The sequence below is a fragment of the Oncorhynchus keta genome, chromosome 32 (genome assembly GCF_023373465.1).
Source record: "Oncorhynchus keta strain PuntledgeMale-10-30-2019 chromosome 32, Oket_V2, whole genome shotgun sequence".
Classification (NCBI taxonomy): Eukaryota; Metazoa; Chordata; class Actinopteri; order Salmoniformes; family Salmonidae; genus Oncorhynchus; species Oncorhynchus keta.
Window position 1 is genome coordinate 15837754 of NC_068452.1, and position 20418 is coordinate 15858171.

At 44.0% G+C, this 20418-nt stretch overlaps 2 protein-coding genes across 4 annotated transcripts; both read left to right on the plus strand.

Annotated features, from left to right (window-relative positions):
* Positions 1-3776: 3776 nt before the first annotated feature.
* LOC118365161 (SUMO-conjugating enzyme UBC9-like) lies at positions 3777-8668 on the plus strand. Its single transcript, XM_035747128.2, has 7 exons — positions 3777-4076; positions 5933-6018; positions 6117-6200; positions 6441-6513; positions 7287-7396; positions 7635-7714; positions 7913-8668. The coding sequence occupies exons 2-7, from the start codon at positions 5953-5955 to the stop codon at positions 7974-7976; spliced, it is 477 nt and encodes a 158-aa protein (XP_035603021.1). The 5' UTR covers positions 3777-4076; positions 5933-5952; the 3' UTR covers positions 7977-8668.
* A 171-nt stretch (positions 8669-8839) lies between these two features.
* On the plus strand, positions 8840-11919 carry LOC118364721 (testis-expressed protein 33-like). Of its 3 annotated transcripts, none has more exons than XM_035746417.2 (5): positions 8840-9009; positions 9633-9868; positions 9989-10121; positions 10236-10346; positions 10630-11919. In XM_035746417.2, exons 2-5 carry the CDS (start codon positions 9821-9823, stop codon positions 10707-10709), a joined length of 372 nt encoding a protein of 123 aa, XP_035602310.1. In that variant the 5' UTR covers positions 8840-9009; positions 9633-9820; the 3' UTR covers positions 10710-11919. The 3 variants fall into 3 exon arrangements, with proteins under 3 accessions (XP_035602310.1, XP_035602312.1, XP_035602311.1); XM_035746419.2 differs by having other exon boundaries at positions 9813-9868; XM_035746418.2 differs by lacking the exon at positions 8840-9009 and adding an exon at positions 9053-9288.
* Positions 11920-20418: the final 8499 nt, after the last annotated feature.

Below are 20418 nucleotides of genomic sequence, written 5' to 3' on the forward strand. Positions count from 1 at the left end.
CCGTGTGGTGCCAGGACAACAACCTCTCCCTCAACGTGATTAAGACAAAGGAGATGATTGTGGAATACAGGAAAGGGAGGATCGATCATGCCCACATTCTCATCGATGGAGCTTTAGTGGAGCAGGTTGAGATCTTTAATTAAGTTCCTTGGTGTCCACATCACCAACAAACTAACATGGTCCAAGATGTGGCAAACAGGAGTCACAATGTACTCCACTACCAACCTCAGCAATTTACCATCCACGTTGTCGGTAACAGGTGGTTTTGTCTTTATTTATAGATAGCAAAAAAAAATGTAACCTCTTCCACACCCATTTTGTGGACCTCAAAACTACAATGCTTGTATTTCATTATTTGGGCCATTATGCATGAATATGAAGGCTCAGCATTTGCTGTTTGCTTGTCATACCTCAGTTTGCTAATCTTGTCAACAGTACAACAGAACCTTACAGTGAAATGCTTACTTACAAGCCCAGTCAAGTTTCTCTGGTAATCACCAGGAAAAGATCCGTTTCCATAAAATTGACTGTTCTCACCCACCTCTGGTTCTGGGCGTCTCATGGTTAAAGCTACACAACCCACAGATTGACTGGTCTTCTGGAAGGGTTACTACTTGGAGTACATTTTGCCATTCTAATTGTCTACATTCTGCCCTTTATTTTCTACATTGTAGAATAATAGTGAAGACATTAAAACTATGAATTAAAACATATAGACTCTTGTAGTAACCAAAAAAGTGTTAAACAAATCAAAATATATTTAATATTCTTTAAAGTAGCCACCTATTGCCTTGATGACAGCTTTGCACACTATTGGCATTCTGTCAACCACCTTCACGAGGTAGCCACCTGGAATGCATTTCAATTAACAGGTGTGCCTTATTAAAGGTTCATTTGTAGCATTATTTTCTTTAATGCGTTTTTGTGCCAATCAGGTGTGTTGTGACAAGGTAGGGGTGAAGAAGATAGCCCTATTTGGTAAAAGACCAAGTCCATATTATGGCAAGAACAGCTCAAATAAGCAAAGAGAAATGACAGACCATCATTACTTTAAGACATGAAGGTCAGTCAAGTTTCTTAAAGTGCAGTCGCAAAAACCATCAAGCACTATGATGAAACTGGCTCTTATGAGGGCCACCACAAGAAAGGAAGCCCAGAGTTACCTCTGCCATAGAGGATAAGTTAATTAGAGTTACCAGCCTCAGAAATTGCAGCCCAAATAAATTATTCACAGGGTTCAAGTAACAGACACATCTCAACATCAACTGTTCAGAGGAGACTGCGTGAATCAGGCCTTCATGGTCGAATCGCTGCAAAGAAATCACTACTAAAGGACACAATAAGAAGAAGACACTTGATAGGGCCAAGAAACACAAGCAATGGACATTATTTCCATTTAACTAGACAAGTCAGTTAAGAACAAGTTCTTACTTACAATGGCGGCCTTTCAAATGGCGGTCTTCCTGCAGAGACGGGGGCTGGGATTAAATATACAAATAAATTAAATAAAAAATACAGGACAAAACACACGTCACGACAAGAGAGACAACATAACACTACATAAAGAGAGACCTAAGGCAACAACATAACATGGCAGCAACACAAAATGGCAGCAGCACAACATGGTAGCAGCACAACATGGTAGCAGCACAAAACAGGGTACAAACATTATTGGGCACAGACAACAGCACAAAGGGCAAGAAGATAGAGACAACAACACATCACGCAAAGCAGCTACAACTGGCAGTAAGAGTGTCCATGATTGAGTCTTTGAATGAAGAGATTGAGATAAAACTGTCCAGTTTGAGTCTTTGTTGCAGCTAGTTCGAGTCGCTAGCTGCAGCGAACTAAAATGATAAGTGCCCCAGGGATGTGTATGCTTTGGAGACCTTTGACAGAATGTGACTGGAAAAACGGGTGTTGTATGTGGAGGATGAAGGCCTCAGGAGAGATATCAGACAGGAGGGAGTGAGGCCTAAGAGGGTTTTATAAATAATCTTGCGAGGGGTATACAGAGATTACCGGTTTACAGAAGAGTATAGAGTGCAGTGATGTGTCCTATGAGGTGTCTTTTTTAATATATAGGAATATTTCACTTTCTCTGGTCATCGGAGTAACAAACTTAATTGGTGAATGAGGCAAAAATAACGTGACTTGTGTTTCGCCATCAGCTGTAGAATGTCGCCTTTTCTCAGCAGACCGTTGCTCCCTCCTTGCAGGCCATCAGTACAGAAAAAAAGCCAATTGTTATGCTCACTTAGGCACTTAGTGCCTCACATGTAATACAACAAATTATGAATTACCAGTGTGATCATACTTTAAAAAAATATCAAATTTTTAAATGGTCTGATAAGAACAACATTGGCAGGGCAAATCAAGCATAGTCAATACGCAGTGATAATGTATTAGGCCTCTGGCAGTCTCTATGGGGGTGCCACAGGGTTCAATTCTTGGGCCGACTTTCTTCTCTGTATACATCAATGATGTTGCTCTTGCTGCTGGTGAGTCTCTGATCCACCTCTACGCAGAAGACACCATTCTGTATACTTCTGGCCCTTCTTTGGACACTGTGTTAACAACCCTCCAGACGAGCTTCAAAGCCATACAACTTTCCTCTGGCCTCCAACTGCTCTTAAATACAAGTAAAACTAAATGCATGCTCTTCAACCGATCGCTGCCTACACCTGCCCGCCCATCCAGCATCACTACTCTGGACGGTTCTGACTTAGAATATGTGGACAACTACAAATACCTAGGTGTCTTGTTAGACTGTAAACTCTCCTTCCAGCCTCATATCAAACATCTCCAATCCAAAGTTAAATCTAGAATTGGCTTCCTATTTTGCAACAAAGCACTCTTCACCCATGCTGCCAAACATACCCTCTTAAAACTGACCATCCTACCGATGTAATTGACAAAATAGCCTCCAATACCCTACTCAATAAATTGGATGCAGTCTATCACAGTGCCATCCGTTTTGTCACCAAAGCCCCATATACTACCCACCACTGCGACCTGTACGCTCTCGTTGGCTGGCCCTCGCTTCATACTCGTCGCCAAACCCACTGGCTCCAGGTCATCTACAAGACCCTGCTAGGTAAAGTCCCCCCTTATCTCAGCACGCTGGTCACCATAGCAGCACCCACCTGTAGCACCCACCTGGGTCCTTTATTTTGCTCCTTTGCACCCCATTATTTTTATTTTTGCACATTATTCCACTGCAAATCTACCATTCCAGTGTTTTACTTGCTATATTGTATTTACTTCACCACCATGGCCTTTTTTTGCCTTTACCTCCCTTATCTCACCTCATCTGCTCACATTGTATATAGACTTATTTTTCTACTGTATTATTGACTGTATGTTTGTTTTACTCCATGTGTAACTCTGTGTTGTTGTATGTGTCGAACTGCTTTGCTTTATCTTGGCCAGGTCACAATTGTAACTTGCCTACATGGTTAAATAAAGGTGAAATAAAATAAAATATAAAATATAGCCTACTGCACAAATGTCATTGCTACAGAACTGTTTTTAATTGGTTAATTGGCTTACGTTAAAGTAATGTTGTTGTTTTTTAGTTTTTTTAAAATCTGCGCTGTAAGATCTCGGCTTGCATTTTGACTCAAAGTGATCTTTAATTGATAAAAAGCTTCGATATATAATATATCTCCAAAAAATAGTCAAACACCAGATGAAGCCAACACGACGCCACACCAAAGATGGCCGAAAAGAAAGACCATGAAAGGTGGCCTGCGAAGTGCCTGTAGGATATGTCGAGATAAACAAATTTAGGTCCTCTTTCTTGACTTTAGCGAGCTAACGAGCCGAATGCTATCGTTCAGGTATTCACATATGCGGTAACAGATAAGGAAATCTCTCAATCAGTTTATTTATGTCAGGGGAACTAACTTGGTCGAATTACTAGCACGAAAGTATCGTCATTACTAAGCAGCTTTAGCTAGTTTTGATAGTAAAAAAAATAGGCGACCCAGCTCATTGTTTTTAGCTAGCTAACGTTAGCTTTGACAAACACCAACAAGCGAACTCTATCTAGCCAGTATCAATTGAATTATAAGGTAAGCAACTACCAGTAACCAATGACCTGTAAACGAACTTTAATATATTATCTAATTAGGCTTACAGGTGGGTGGGTGCATGTATGTTGGTTGGCTAGTTTGATGGTTTGTTGCTAATTAGACTGCTAGCTGGGTAGTTAACCAGCTTGTTACTGGCAATATCAATAACCAGAGCCATATGTAAGGGATAATCACTAGGGGCTAACGTTATGTGTACTATGGAAAATAATGAACAACGTGGAATGTGTGTTGCGGAGTGGAAGTAACCTTCCACGGAGTTGCATTATTTTACAGAAACCACATAGAGCACCTAGTTGTAACCGTTTTTATACCATGGCTATAAATGAACACATTAGCATTAGCTGCTAGAAATGTGTTCAACACCACTGAAGTAAATAACAAGTCTACTAATACCTAGGATAGGATAAAGTAATCCTTCTCACCCCCCCCCCCCCTTAAAAGATTTAGATGCACTATTGTAAAGTGGCTGTTCCACTGGATGTCATAAGGTGAATGCACCAATTTGTAAGTCGCTCTGGATAAGAGCGTCTGCTAAATGACTTAAATGTAAATGTAAATGTACTACATAGCTACAGTAGTTGCCATGGTAATCACAGATGTGTAGTTTAGCTAACCTAACCATAAGTCCTAGCTTGCTAATATGAATATCGAATTCCATAATGCCAATAATGTTTTCAATTTGACTTTTGCTTTCAAAAAGTAGCTCAAATAGCCATTTAATTCTACCATGCAATTTAGGGAAATATTGCACGCTCTAGAATACCATTCAAGCCAATCAGAAACGAGTATTCAACAACGCCATTATATAAATGTAGTTATAAACTGGGTGGTTCAAGCCCTGAATGTTGATTGGCAGAAAGACGTGATGTATCAGACTGTATACCATAGGTATGAAAAAGTACTATTTAGTGGTCTAATTACGTTGGTAACCAGTTTATAATAGCAACAAGGCACCTCGGGGGTTTGTGGTATATGACCAATGCAATATCCACATCATTGCTATCCACAATTAATGAGGGGAAATCTTTATAGCTAGCTAGTGAAGAGGTTAATTAGCTTTCAAGTTAACTTCATGTCATAAGAATTTTTCATGAGTAATATGGCAAGTCAACATTTTACACTTCGATTTTTGTCATTTTCAGATGCTCTTATCCAGAGATATTTACACAGGCAAATGGTGTTAAGTGCCTTGCTCAAGGGCAGCACGGCTCAGGGATTAGAACCAGCGACCTTTTGGTTACTGTTCCAAGGCTCTTAACCACTAGGCTACCTGCTGAGCAGGGCACTAGTTTCCTGTCCCAAATTGCAATCAGTAATGTAACTTTTGGATTACCCAGACTCAGTAATGTAATCAGATTACTTTGTTTCTTTTGGATTACGCTCCCCTTAAGAGGCATGAGAAGAAGACAAAGGATCCATCAAACACATTTGGTGTGTCATCATAGTGGTCTCTGACATGTGGTCAGACTCGTTCAGGTTGAACAAACTTGAACTGACTTGAATGTCATTAAGACAACAAAGGAGTTGTAATATATTTTTTTCACAAACATCCTTTCTGAATTTAAAAGTAATCCATCTAATCCATAGTTTTTCAATGTATCTGTAATCTGATTACAATATTTTTGGCTTGTAATGTAGTTGATTACAGTGAGGTTTTTTGGTAATCATTTTACATGTAACTGATTACATGTTATCAGTTATCTCTCCAACCCTCAATCCAACTATAGTATATCGTGGACATTTCTAATAAAAATGTTAGTTATCTACACATCCTTGTTCTCTCATGGTTTTGCTATCTAGCCATGTTAATTGAGTGTTTTTATGTCTTCCCACAGGACTGTGTTAATGAGTAGACATGTCTGGTATCGCTCTTAGCAGACTGTCACAGGAGCGCAAAGCATGGAGGAAAGACCACCCATTTGTGAGGAGCTACCATACAAACAGTGAAAATAAACTTGTTCTGATGAATTGCAGAAGGCAAGCTTGTTCCTCAAACTTTATTCCCTCCCTCTCTCTCAGGGTTTTGTCGCTGTGCCTACCAAAAATCCTGATGGCACTATGAACCTCATGAACTGGGAATGTGCCATTCCGGGGAAAAAGGGGGTATGTCAACTTTTACTTTCTGTAGTTTTTACTCTAACAAGACCCAACAACCACTACCAGTCTGTCAGAATGAGTAAACAGATATCATAGTGTTTCTTATAGTACATAAAAAATGGCCAACACAAGTACAAATATGAACTGATGTGTTCTCATTTAAAATTATTTTTTATAGTGTGTGGGCACACCCTCGTGTGCTGGAACAATTAATGGATGTAATAACTATGTTCTTCAATTCTCTAGACGCTGTGGGAGGGAGGCCAATACAAACTCCGAATGCTTTTCAAGGATGATTATCCTTCCTCGCCGCCAAAATGTGAGTAAACCTGCAGCTTGTTGCTATCGACCATTCACAAGTCATCAAACCGGCATTAGGCTATAGTAACAAAGCTAGAGCCTCCATGTGGCAAGTTATTAGGAGATATCTAGGCTAATCAAGTAAGATGGAATTAAAATGACAGAACTTAAGTTAAATGAGAAGGACAGGCTACATCATCAAGAGCCAACAGGTAGGCTGCTTCTTAAGTTGAAGAGGAGAATACACAGTTATGTAGTCTCAATTAGCCAAGCTAACATTAGCTCAAGTCAGGTACTATGTAATCAGATGAGATGAGCAATAACGAGCAATAACTAGCAATAAGTTAGTTTACCAGCGCGAGTCGACTTGGTTGCTATCTCTCCCCTTCCTGTTCCCTTCATCACTCACTCACACCGCATGACCCCTCGCCTCTGCCTGCTTGAGTTGCTACTCTCATACTGTATATACAGTCATTGATTACAGCTCCAGTTAATAAAGTAGCGTAAATTGTTACAGCATTGTTGCATTAGGTATTTCTATAATATTTCTTTAATCCCCTATATGAGGACGATCAGGGCCTATAATTGGTAGTTTTGTGATTGCTGCACTTTGATTTTAATTTTGTGAAAAACAAAACAATTAAGGATTTTTTCTTAACTTTAACAATCCCAAATTAATTTTGACATTTTAACACCCCTGATGTGCAGTGTTTTGTTCCTAGTCATTTTTGATATCGATGGTAAGGAAGTCGACAGAAATGCTTGTTAATCATCTCTTCTATGTCCTCTCAGGCAAGTTTGAGCCACCCATTTTCCACCCCAATGTCTACCCATCTGGCACGGTGTGTCTTTCCATCCTGGAGGAGGAGAAGGACTGGAGGCCAGCCATCACCATAAAACAGGCACACACACACACACACACACACACACACACACACACACAAAAAGAATGGGAGAGGCATCAGTGCTTTCACCGGTTTGGAGGAATGCACGACATTGGCTCAACGGGTATCAAATTACTGTATTTTTTTATGTGGATCAAAGCATGGTACTCTCTGGTCAAGTGATTGTCTTCTGATCTGCATTGTTTTGTATTTCAATCCATTCTAAAAGCTGACTTCATCTGTTTTGTGTTCACAGATCCTGTTGGGTATCCAAGAGCTTCTCAATGAACCCAACATCCAAGACCCAGCACAAGCAGAAGCCTACACAATTTACTGGTGAGTTTCAGTTGAGATATACTTTTTAAAATATTTTAGAATGTTCTACTGTATAATTGATACAGTTAAAGGGGCTCTTAGTGTGCTTTAAGACACTTCAAACATACACAATCTCACTTCGTTAAACTGAAAATAATAGCCTTGTTGGCTGATACTCAATTTCATAATGGACTAATCTCCCTTTGTTGTCTCTTTTAGTCAGAACAGAATGGACTATGAGAAGAGAGTGAGGGCGCAGGCCAAGAAGTTTGCCCCCACATAAAGCTCAGCTGAACATCTGCCTGAGAAGCCTGATACAACACCTGGGTACTGAACAGCAAGCAGCACTTAGAGGACCAATCCAATGATCAATCTACAATTTGATATGTTCTTCTTTACATGAGAAAAGTGTCATGTAGCCTACATGAGAGCCATTTTAAAACAAAACAAGAAAATCATTTGTCCACAATTTTTGTTGCCATTTTCACTTCTAAAACACTTTCTTATAATTTAGTAAGATTCCATTTGGATTTGTGATCTATAAATCAGGAAGCTACTTTGCCTTATATTTAGTCTTATCAAATATTCATAAGGTTTAATAACAAATAATTTCAAATTGCAGTGTCTGATACATCATTTTGTAACTGAATCTGTACTTAAATAAATTACCCCCGTAAGTTAAGTGAGCCTTATTTTTCTGTATGTCTGGTCACATTGATTTTAATTGTAGATTTTTTATTGGGATGCCCCTTTAATAAGATGGATGTCAGAGCTGAGAGTGTGCTGCATAGAGAGCTGAAGAGGTTTACCTCCAAAGACTTGAGTGTATGTATATAATATAAATATGTAGGTCCATATGGATCTTATGTTCTTTTCTATTGTTTTAGCAAGTTGATATTTGTCTGTGGTATTAAAAGTAATAAACACATAATGTAAGAATTGTGAAATAAAGTTAATTGAATGTAAAATACTAAAGGTGTCCCTTGTTCCTTTTTTACTTTCTTTGCTGATAGTTGAATTTGTTATTGTCTGTGTGGTAAATGTACAGGGTATGAGTATTTAGTAGGGGAGGTTTTATTTGACCTTTTATGAGGGATTGTGGTTTAAACTTCCTGTGGTGGTGTTATATTTGATAACCGAGTGACCTTTAGCTCTTGAGTATGGAGTTCAAATGTCAGGTAATGCGCTCTAAGCTGTATCGGAGCCCCCTTCACGTGACTACCTTCTAAGGATAATTAGAACATTATCCAGATAACGTGTTACTCTTCACCCTGATTGGACGATGCGTGGGGTTCAGAAAAATCGAATTTATTGAGGTAAGGTTAGCCGCAGGATCGCAAAACTACACAGTGACTGAGGCTCTGAATCGAAGCAGAGATGCAAGTATATTTAGGCTGTACTTTTCCCAAAATATAATTTCGCACTTACAGACATTCTATGCAATGCGCCTGACATGTGATAATTAAATTTGCCAACGATGGTTATTGTAGCCCACCTGACCCAGCTACAACGAATTCATGCCAGGAAAATAAGGTTGTCACATTTTTCTGGTTTGGTTCAGCTCGAGTTTTGGTTTAGGCTATATCCCAATGAGGGTAAGACGACATTTGAAAAATAAGATGAAATTTGAACGCTAATGCGGACACTTGTGTAAAATAATAAATAGGACTAGACCTTCAGCGTCCCAGTGTTCTGTAAATGGACGATTTTGAAAGTAGACGCACTTGTCAACTGCAAAAGTAATCTTATTCGCGGGAGGGCAGCACAGTATAATTCTCTGAGTTCACACTAAACCTTTTCAGTGCCTAATAGTCCCATTGAAAGCCAATACTCTGCCAAACAATTACTATACGTCGAGAAAAGTGTATTATCTCTATTTAAGCATTAGCATATGTTGATTTGTTTATGGCTCATGGTTGCCCAAATGTTTGTGTTTTAGATGTTTTATGAAGGAGCTTATAATGCTGCATCTTTTGATGGAACACTGGGCAGTGAATGTTGACATGGGAAACCTACAGGACTGTACCAACAACAAGAATACTTGTGGTCAGGCAGTGCATTCTTTAGTTCTGTTCTCTGCTTACATGACCAAGAATCCTCGACACCTCTTGTTTGTTAGTCAAGGCAATGACCTCCACTGGCCAGCCGGAGACAACAGTTGGAGACAAGCCGCAGGTCAGTAGCGTTGGAGAGGGATGGTATAATTCAGTTTCTATCCCAAAACTTGGTATTCCACCATAACCTATGCACTACAGAGCTCTGAATTATGTTTTTGCAACTGTGTGTGTGTTGGAGGTGAGAGTTTTAGCATGCCCGGAGGTTCCTCTTCTCGTGCTGCCTCACTATACTGACAAAGGGTCAGCCTTCGTCCCTCCCCATTGCTCCTACCACAGCCTGGGACACTGTCTGCGCACCAACATCTTTCCAGGTCAGTGTTGCAAAGTGAATTATGAGCACATATACAGTCAAGGATTACGGTTCCTCTGTCTAATGCTCATGTTCTTTTCTTTTCCTGTCCATGTTTCTATTCTATTCTTCCCAGGAGCTCCTCCGGTGTGGACGTCCCTGATAAAAGACTCCTACATCGGTCACCCCTTGCCCGCCCCTCCTATAGACGCCCAGCGTTGGTACGGCCGCAGGACTGATGACAGTGGTGGGTGACCTGCTGCTAATGCCACTTATTGCTATATCAGCAACTATTACTACCACTACTACTACCACCACTCCTAGTAGTACTACAAATAGTGCTACATTATTCATAATATGCTTTGATAATAAGCTAGATAATAGCTTGATAATAAGCTAATAGGCTAATAATAAATACCACTCGTTTGATAACTACTGCCAATGATATGACAAATAGCTCTATCCTTGCTACATCCACTTATACTCAAACCCCGTTTTCATTCTTCCTCCTTTTATTTGTTCTTTCATAGTGAAATGGACAGAAAGAAACATTGTGAACCAGAAGTTGAACAAGGCGCTAAAGGCAATAGAGAACAAGTGGTCTAAATGAGGCCAGGGTGCAGTGGCCATTTCACACCCTCACCGCAGCGCCCATGCACCCTCCACATTATTCAAATATCTTTTTACTCATATATCTACATGCAAGCCTTTACAAACCCTTTCTGGTATGTTCCGTCTCACATTCACACACAATGCACAAGCATACACACACACGCACAAGCATACACACACAAACATTGTCACAAACTCTCAAAACTACAAAAGCAACCCATCTCCTGACCTCTAAACACATTCCAACACATTTGTATGTAGACACGAGTTCATGATCTCTCTTTTACCGCAATAAAAGTAGAACAGCATCCCTCAACTTAGTTACCTGATGTTCTGTGTATTGTAGAACTCACTTCTGAGGGGATTCATAGCTGTCATCAAAAAATCTACTCATAGTACTGAAACCCACTGAATGTGATTGTCGGTTAAACCAGCATCTATCAATATTCAGATAAAACTGTAAAATGGAAATTCAATTTTACCAACAAAAGAATATGACATAAACCACAATTAGGTGGTTACCACATCAACCAAGGTTTTGTTTAAGGTTGGAAAGTTGTAGTAGCGGCTTTGTAGTATTCTTCAAGTACATTTGGAAGTAATATTGAAGTACATTTTTACTTAATCTGTGCTCAAGTCTCAAATGTACATGCAAGTAGCTATAATCCACCTGACCATATTATCAATGAAGTTGCTTAAATGATATGCCATTTAGCAGACACTTTTATCCAAAGCGACTTACAGTCATGTGTGCATACATTCTACGTATGGGTGGTCCCGGGAATCGAACCCACTACGAATAAGAATAAGAATAAGAAACTGATGGAATGAACGAAACAGGAAAAAAATTAAAAAGCTCAAAAGATGATAATGGTTGCAGGGGATTTTTGTCTCGGCTGTCTTTTTACAGTGAACAAGTAGCAGACTAATGCAAAGTGGCAGCATCACTAACGTGGTTTCAACAACAAAAAACACAGAAACTGTCTTTTTGTCACAACCATATCTCTATATTTGTTGTGTTCAGTCTAGAGACTATAGAGATGATTCATACTGGGGCTTTAGAGGATAAGCGTTTTTTTTTTATACTGACTCACCTCACTCACTCAACAACAGTAAATAAGCTGTCATACCGAGCCCAGTGGAAGGAATCCTGAGATGTCAGTAATTGTCAGTAATACATCTCAACAGATCATGTTCCCCTTTCTGCTTCTGACATTTAGTGTGGGGGGGGGGTTGTGCGTCATGTTACTCTTACATATTTCTTGACTGTGGTGTCAAATTAGGGAAATTAGCTTTTGATGAACTGTATATCTATTATAATTAAATTATAATTCATATTTTTTATTAATCTAAATGCAATATCTGGCAAGGTTGCTGGTTCAAAACCACTCTACAATCTTTACAATATATTTTTTTAAAGTACACTACATGACCAAAAGTATGTGGACACCTGCTCGTTGAACATCTCATTCCAAATTCATGGGCATTAATATGAAGTTGGTCCCCCCTTTGCTGCTATAACAGACTCCACTCTTCTGGGAAGGCTTTCCACTAGATGTAGGAACATTGCTGCAGGGACTTGCTTCCATTCAGCCACAAGAGCATTAGTGAGGTTGGGCACTGATGTTGGGTGATTAGGCCTAGCTCACAGTCTGTGTTCCAATTCATCCCAAAGGTGTTCGATGGAGTTGAGGTCAAGGCTCTGTGCAGGCCTGTCAATTTCTTCCACACCGATCTCGACAAACCATTTCTGTAAGGACCTTGCTTGTGGGCGGGGGCATTGTCATGCTGAAACAGGAAAGGGCCTTCCCCCAAACTGGGGGAAAGTTGGAATCACAGAATTGTCTAGAATGTAATTGTATGCTGTAGCATTAAGATTTCCCTTCACTGGAACTAAGGGGCTTAGCCTGCGCGGCTGCTCGGTTATGTAAACTAATTTCATGAAGCTCACAATGAGCAGTTATTGTGCTGATGTTGCTTCCAGAGGTAGTTTGGAACTCGGTAGTGAGTGTGGCAACTGAGAACAAATTATTTTTACGTGCTTCCTCACTCGGCGGTCCCATTCTGTGAGCTTGTGTGGCCTACCTGTCACATCTGCTCCTGCAACGCCCTCAACTGCTCTCATCCTGTGTCTCCTTGACCTGCCGCCACTCCCCTGGTACTCTCTCCCTCTCCCTCTCTGTGTGTGTGTGTGTGATTGTGTGGGCGGAGGCAGGTGTGCTAGAGTCAGAGCAGATCCCCTCCAGCTGCAACCTGTTCCATAATCAAGACCTCTACAAATACTCAGCCCTGCCATTTCCACGCTGCCAGATAGTAATCTCTGCTCAGTCAGTCTACTTTTCTAGCCGTTTGTTACTATTCAGATCCTGTTATCCCGTTGTGCCTGTTTTCCTTGCCTGACGCTGTTTTCCTCTCCGCTACAGTTCTGCCTGCTCTGACTCTGGTCCTTGTCTCCAGACCCACGTCTCATCATCCTGCTACTCTGTCCTGGATTCCCCACTCTACTACTCCCTTGGATTCCCCTCCAGACCTGCTTACCCTGTCTCAACCCCTCTTGCTCCAGTCTCGGTCTCTGCACCTGTCACAAATATTACCGAAGGTGACTCCCCTTCTTGTTCGGGTGGCGCTCGGCGGTCGTCGTCGCCGGTCTACTAGCTATCACCGATCCGTTGTTCTGTGTTCCTTTGGTTTTGTCTGATTGGTAGCACCTGTTTCTTGTTTGGTTGTTAGGGTAGGGTTATATATAGTTTGTTCAGCCCGCTTCTGTTTCGTGCAGGCTTGTTCATCTGTTCTTTGTTTGAGTGTATTTTGGGTTTCACGCTGTCCGTTTTATATTTCTGTTCATTTGTTTTCCTACTTTTGTTCATGTTATTTATCCGAGACATTAAAGCGTGTTTTTCCCCCCACATTTTTTGCTCTCTGCGCCTGACTCCACACCTCCTCACTCATCTGTCGTAACAGCACATGGTTTCCAGCAACCCTAGTTTTCCAGCAACCCGCATTGGTTACTTCATCCCAGTTTCCATGTCTGAGTCTGCTCTTGGGTTCCCCTGTTCCACTCCACGTAAGACTACCACTTCGCGGCTGAGCCGTAGGAGCACTACCCAGATGAGCGACTGTTCCATCTTAGGCAGGAGAAGAGGAGCGTGCAGGATTTCGCGTTGGGTTTCCGGACCTTGGCCGCTGGGGCTGGGTGGAACGACAGGGCCCCACTTCACAATAACAACACTTACAGTTGACCGGAGCAGGGCAGACATTTTACAAACTGACTTGTTGGAGAGGTGGCATCCTATGACGGTGCAACGTTGAACGTTACTGAGCTCTTCAGTAAGGCCATTCTACTGCCAATGTTTGTCTATGGAGATTGCATGGCTGTGTGCTTGATTTTATACACCTGTGGCTGAAATATCCACTCATTTGAAAGGTGTCTACATACTTTTGTGTGTATATATAGTGTATCTTATTTTCAGCAATTGTGGGCATGGGTGTCACAAACACTTTCATTATGTGGCCTTGAATTAAAAGCTTAAGCCCAGCTGTGACTTTTCACTCAATTCTAAGAATAGAAACCAATTAGTCATACAATTATATCATTTCTAAAATGAAATGTTTGAACACCAAATTACTCATTTTGGAGCTTAGGATATGATTTCAATCTGATTAGAATGATAGGCCCCATTTAGAGTAATTACAAAAAACGTTCCACTAAGCTAACATGGAATTGTTTTAAGATGGTCTTACCAATGATCATTTAGCTATTTGATTTCGAATTTTATGTATCTAGTTATCAATTAATTTTTTTTTTTTTGATCAAACATTGAATTTGGCTTTACTGCTATTAGCCCATAGAAATGCATTGATTAACAGATACATACATGGACAAACACATAGTCGAAAAATAAATCAAAAGTAAGTAAAGTGTCAGAGGTGTTGTGATGGTACACCTTCACTTTACAAAACATTATTCTCACCTTCTCCCTTTACACACCACAGCCCCTGTACCCCTGTCCCTCCTGTGGTCTACAGATGGAGATTGTTTTTCTTATTGCTTCTACACAAACTGCACATAACACTGAGGCCTCGCACCAACTTCCCGTCACAAAGCGGACTCTGACCTTTCAACAAGCGTCATGTGTGTCACCTACCCCACCCCCCACCACTCTTCTGCAAGCCTCCCTAACCCATGCTGCAGAGTGAAAAGTACTCAGCTAGAGCCCATATATCTGATGGTGTCAAAGTGCCATCATGGCCAAACCAACGCATTAACTTGCATTCTGTGAACAAACAGGCAGTTGTTGCGACACAAGCCTGAACTTCACTTTGTTTATTGAATGCTTTGTTCCTCACCGTTCACATAAAGAGTGTTTCACAATGCACTCCTGTACCAAAAGATAAAGCATGAGTTGAGATGTGCAGATACACTTCACAGGACCTGTTCATCTCAATGTGCTAAGCATCTACTACAGCATGCTTTTTGTAATGTTGTAACAAGTAGAGGTTTCCATCGGTTACTATGATGAATGGATGATTTTCATTTTCATAACAAATTCAATCCACTACATTGATTGATACAAAGCATTTCATGTAACCGTGTGACATAAAATAGCTATCTACCTATTGCTTATGTTGTTTTGTAGGTCGCATAACATGTAAGTATGTGAAAGAAATCCAACAATGGAGGAAATGGGTATCATGCTGGAGATCTGACACTGTCACAGGTGCCTGCCAAGACCTTCTGCATGACACCATAGACAAACAAATACTCCTTCTATGAGGAAAAGGCCTGTCTTTCTATGGCTACAAAATGACCTTTGCTTTGTCATACTAACTCATCATAAAATACTAACTCATCTTCTTCATCTTTCTATTGCCATTTCTACTTCTGCATTTTATTGACTTTCACAAGGATCTTTTGACTCCATTATCCATTTACTACTTGATTGAAACATTTTTGTGACCTGACTTGCATTCATGAGTGATATACAGTATATTGGAAAACCATTATTTATTTTAACACGTCTAAATGTAGTGTATTCCCTTTTCCGCTTTCTGTTTATTCGTTTCACCTGTTTGTGTTTTAGGCTGATTAGTCGGGCTTTATTTACCAGCAGGCCTGGTTTGGGATTGTTTGGAGTACTTGTGTGCACGTCTGTAAGTTACGGTTTTCCCATTTTCGTGGGTTTTGCTGGACTGTTTAAGTCCCCCATGTTTGGGGCATTTGTTTTGGTGTGCGCCCTGTGTTTCGTGGGCTTGGCTTATGTTCACCGTTTTTGTGCATTAAAAAGTATAGCACTACCCTGAACTCTGCTTCCTGAGTCTGACTTCTCCCCCACTACACCCCAGGTGTTACAGAATGCCGCACCACCTGATGGAGTCAGCAGGAGCAGCTGCCAACCCCCTTCCATCGATGGAGGAACTTGTCCTCCATCATACCACCGTCCTCCATCGGATAGGATCGGCGATGGATCAGATGATGGAGAGAATGGACCGATGGGAGAGGAGTGGTCTCCTCTCTGCACCTCTGGTCGATGGATCCACCTTCTCCTCCCTCCGCATCCGGCTCCGGCGCTCTCCGTCTTGCGCTCCCGAGGGATTATGATGGAGCGGCTGCTGGTGTCAGGGGTTTTTGCTCCAACTTGAACTGTATCTGGCGACCGTGAGGCCAACTCCCTCGGGGGAGGAGAGTGTGAGTGTCCTCGTCTCCTGCCTGACGGGTCGTGCTCTGGAGTGGGCCAACGCGGTCTGGAATGGCCCAGACTCTGCGAAGGAGCACTACCCAGATGAGCGACTGTTCCATCTTAGGCAGGAGAAGAGGAGCGCGCAGGATTTCGCTGTTGGGTTTCCGGACCTTGGCCGCTGGGGCTGGGTGGAACGACAGGGCCCTGATAGACCACTACCTGTGTAGTCTCCGGGAGGAAGTCCCGAGGGAGCTAGCACGTCGGGGATGCCGCTCTCTCCCCTGACGAACTAATAGACATGTCTATCTGGCTGGACAATCTGCTGGCTGCCCGCAGGCGTTCGGAGAGGGTCCTGTCCGTTCCACCACCTAGCACTCCCGCTCTCATTCCTATGGAGTTAGGGGGGCCGTGCCGAGGGGTACTGGAGGAGGAGGCTCCTTCTGCACCAGCAATGGTCGGAGAGGACACACGGCCGATCGGTGCTGGGGTGGCCCGTCTGGGAGTCGAGAGTGCAGGCGGAACACTTCTCGGTCACCCCAGGTCAGCACCAAACTCACCCAGAATTTGTCACATGTTTGTCTTGATTTTGTTTCTTAACCTTTCTCCCTCTTCCCAGCATAAGGCACTAGTCGATTCAGGCACAGCTGGGAATTTTATGGATCGTGGACTCGCCATCAAGCTGGGTGTTCCGCTAGTGCCGATAGATTCACCCTTCCCCGTGCACTCCCTAGATAGCCGGCCATTAGGGTCAGGGTTGGTCAGGGAGGCCACGGTTCCACTGGACATGGTGATGCAGGGGAATCATAAGGAGCGGATTAGTCTCTTCCTTATCGATTCACCTGCGTTTCCAGTGGTGCTGGGGGTTCCCTGGCTGGCTAGTCACAATCCTAGGATTTCATGGAGACAGGGGGGTTCTCCAGGGGTGGTCAGAGGAGTGTTCAAGGAGGTGTATGGGAGGTTCCATCGGTGCCACTTCGGCGGAGAGTCCAGACCAGGTTTCCACTGTGCGCATTCCCCCTGAATATGCTGATTTGGCTATCGCTTTCAGTAAGAAGAGGGCGACTAAATTACCACCTCATCGACAATACCTCTCATCGCTACGGCAGTGGAATCATTTCACGGAGCACAGTTTTTCACAAAACTGGACCTCAGGAGCGCGTATAGTCTGGTGCGTATTCGGGATGGAGATGAGTGGAAAACCGCGTTTAGTACCATATCGGGCCACTATGAGGACCTCGTCATGCCGTATGGGTTAAATAATGCTCCAGCCATATTTCAATCCTTTGTAGACGAGATTCTCAGGGACCTGCACGAGCAGGGCGTGGTTGTCTATATCGACGATATTCTGATCTATTCCTCCACCCGCGCTGCGCATGTGTCTTTGGTGCGCTAGGTGCTTGGTAGACTGCTGGAGCATGACCTATACGTCAAGGCTGAGAAGTGTGTGTTCTCCAAACGAGCCGTCTCCTTCCTGGGTTATCGCATTTCCACCTCGGGGGTGGTGATGGAATGTGACCGCATTAAGGCCGTGCGTAATTGGCCGACTCCAACCACGGTGAAGGAGGTGCAGCGGTTCTTAGGGCTTGCCAATTACTACCAGAGGTTTATCCGGGGTTTTGGCCAGGTAGCGGCCCCCATTACCTCACTGGCCGGTGCGTTTGCGGTGGTCGGCAGAGGCTGACAGAGCCTTCAATTAGGTTGAAGGCGCTGTTCACAGATGCACTCGTGTTGGCGCACCCGAACCCCTCTCTAGCTTTCATAGTGGAGGTGGACGTGTCCGCTCGGGTACGCCACCAAAACTCCGCCCTTGCACTTTCTTTTCGAGGAAGCTCAGTCCGGCAGAGCGTAACTATGATGTGGGGGACCGGGAGTTGTTAGCAGTGGTAAAGGGCCTGAGGGTGTGGAGACACTGGCTTGAGGAGGCTAAGCACCCTTTTCTCATCTGGACCGACCACCAGAATCTGGAGTATATCCGGGCAGCTAAGAGACTGAATCCGCGTCAGGCAAGGTGGGCCATGTTCTTCACCCAATTCAGGTTCACTCTGGCTTATAGACCAGGCTCCTTGAACATGAAGGCCGACACGCTGTCCCGTCTCTATGACACAGAGGATCGGTCCAGCGAGCCTACTCCCATCCTTCCAGCGTCAAGGCTGGTGGCACCAGTGGTATGGGAGGTGGACTCGGACATCGAGCGGGCGTTACGGGCGGAACCTGCACCTCCTCAGTGTCCGGCTGGTCGTAAGTACGTGCCGCTTGGTGTTCGTGACCAACTGATTTGGTGGGCTCACACACTACCCTCTTTGGGTCATCCTGATGTGGCGAGGACAGTGCGGGGCCTCAGGGGGAAGTATTGGTGGTCCACCTTGGCTAGGGACGTTAGGTTTTATGTCTCTTCCTGTTCGGTGTGCACCTTCCTAGAGGGAAGTTACAACCCCTCCCCGTTCCACAACGGCCATGATCTCACTTATCAGTGGATTTCCTGACCGATCTCCCCCCTTCTCAGGGGAACACTACGGTCTTGGTTGTTGTGGATCGGTTTTCTAAGTCCTGCCGTCTCCCTACAGCCCTACAGACTGCGGAGGCACTATTTACCCACGTCTTCCGGCACTAGGGGGTGCCGGACGACATCATCTCTGATCGGGGTCCCCAGTTCACATCCCGGGTATGGAGGGCGTTTATGGAGCGTCTGGGGGTCTCGGTCAGCCTGACCTCCGGTTATCACCCCGAGAGTAATGGGCAGGTGGAGAGAGTGAACCAGGAGGTGGGTAGGTTTCTGCGGTCGTATTGCCAGGACCGGCCAGGGGAGTGGTCTAGGTACGTCCCATGGGTGGAGTTGGCCCAGAACTCACTCCGTCACTCCTCAACGAACCTATCACCATTTCAATGTGTGTTGGACTACCAGCCGGTCCTGGCAGCTTGGCATCCGAGTCAGACCGAGGCACCTGCGGTGGAGGAGTGGGTGCAGCTCTCCAATGAGACCTGGAGAGCCGTCCAGGAATCCCTCAAACAAGCCAGTGGATGGCAGAAGAGGAGTGCTGACCGCCACCGCAGTGAGGCCCCCGTGTTTGTACCGGGGGACAGGGTCTGGCTCTCGACCCGAAACCTACCCCACAGCTTGCGCTGCCGGAAGCTGGGACCGCAGTGTGTGGGGCCCTTCAAAGTCCTGAGGAGGATAAACGAGGTGTGTTTATAGATTACAACTCCCTATCAATTATCATATTAACCCCTCGTTTCATGTGTCTCTCCTCAGGCCGGTGGTAGCTGGTCCCCTGCAGGACGGTGAGGTGCCGGAGGTCCCTCCACCCCGTCTGGACATCGAGGGGTCCCCGGCGTACACTATACGGGCCATTCTGGACTCGAGACGCCGGGTGAGGGGTCTGCAGTACCTCGTGGACTGGGAGGGGTATTGTCCGGAAGAGAGGTGCTGGGTACCGGTGGGGGACATCTTGGACCCGTTACTGTTGAGGGATTTCCATCACCTCCATCCGGATCGACCTGCACCTCGCCCTCCGGGTCGCCCTCGAGGCCAGTGTCAGCGCGCTGCAGGAGCCGCGCGTCAGGGGGGGTACTGTCACGACTCCTACCGAAGGTGGCTCCCCTTACTGTTCGGGTGGCGCTCGGCGGTCGTCGTCACCGGCCTACTAGCTGCCACTGATCCCTTTTCCCCTTTCTGTTTATTTGTTTCAACTGTTTGTGTTTTAGGCAGATTAGTCGGGCTTTATTTACCAGCAGGCCTGGTTTGGAATTGTTTGGTGTACTTGTGTGCACGTCTGTGAGTTACGGTTTTCCCATTTTCGTGGGTTTTGCTGGACTGTTTAAGTCCCCCGTGTTTGGGGCATTTGTTTTGGTGTGCGGCCTGTGTTTCGTGGGGTTGGCTTACGGTCACCGTTTTTGTGCATTAAAAAGTATAGCACTACGCTGAACTCTCTGCTTCCTGCGCCTGACTTCTCACCCACTACACCCCGGATGTTACATCATCTGGTTATGTGTGCAACAAAAGTTCAACATTCACCTTATGCTACCATTTCT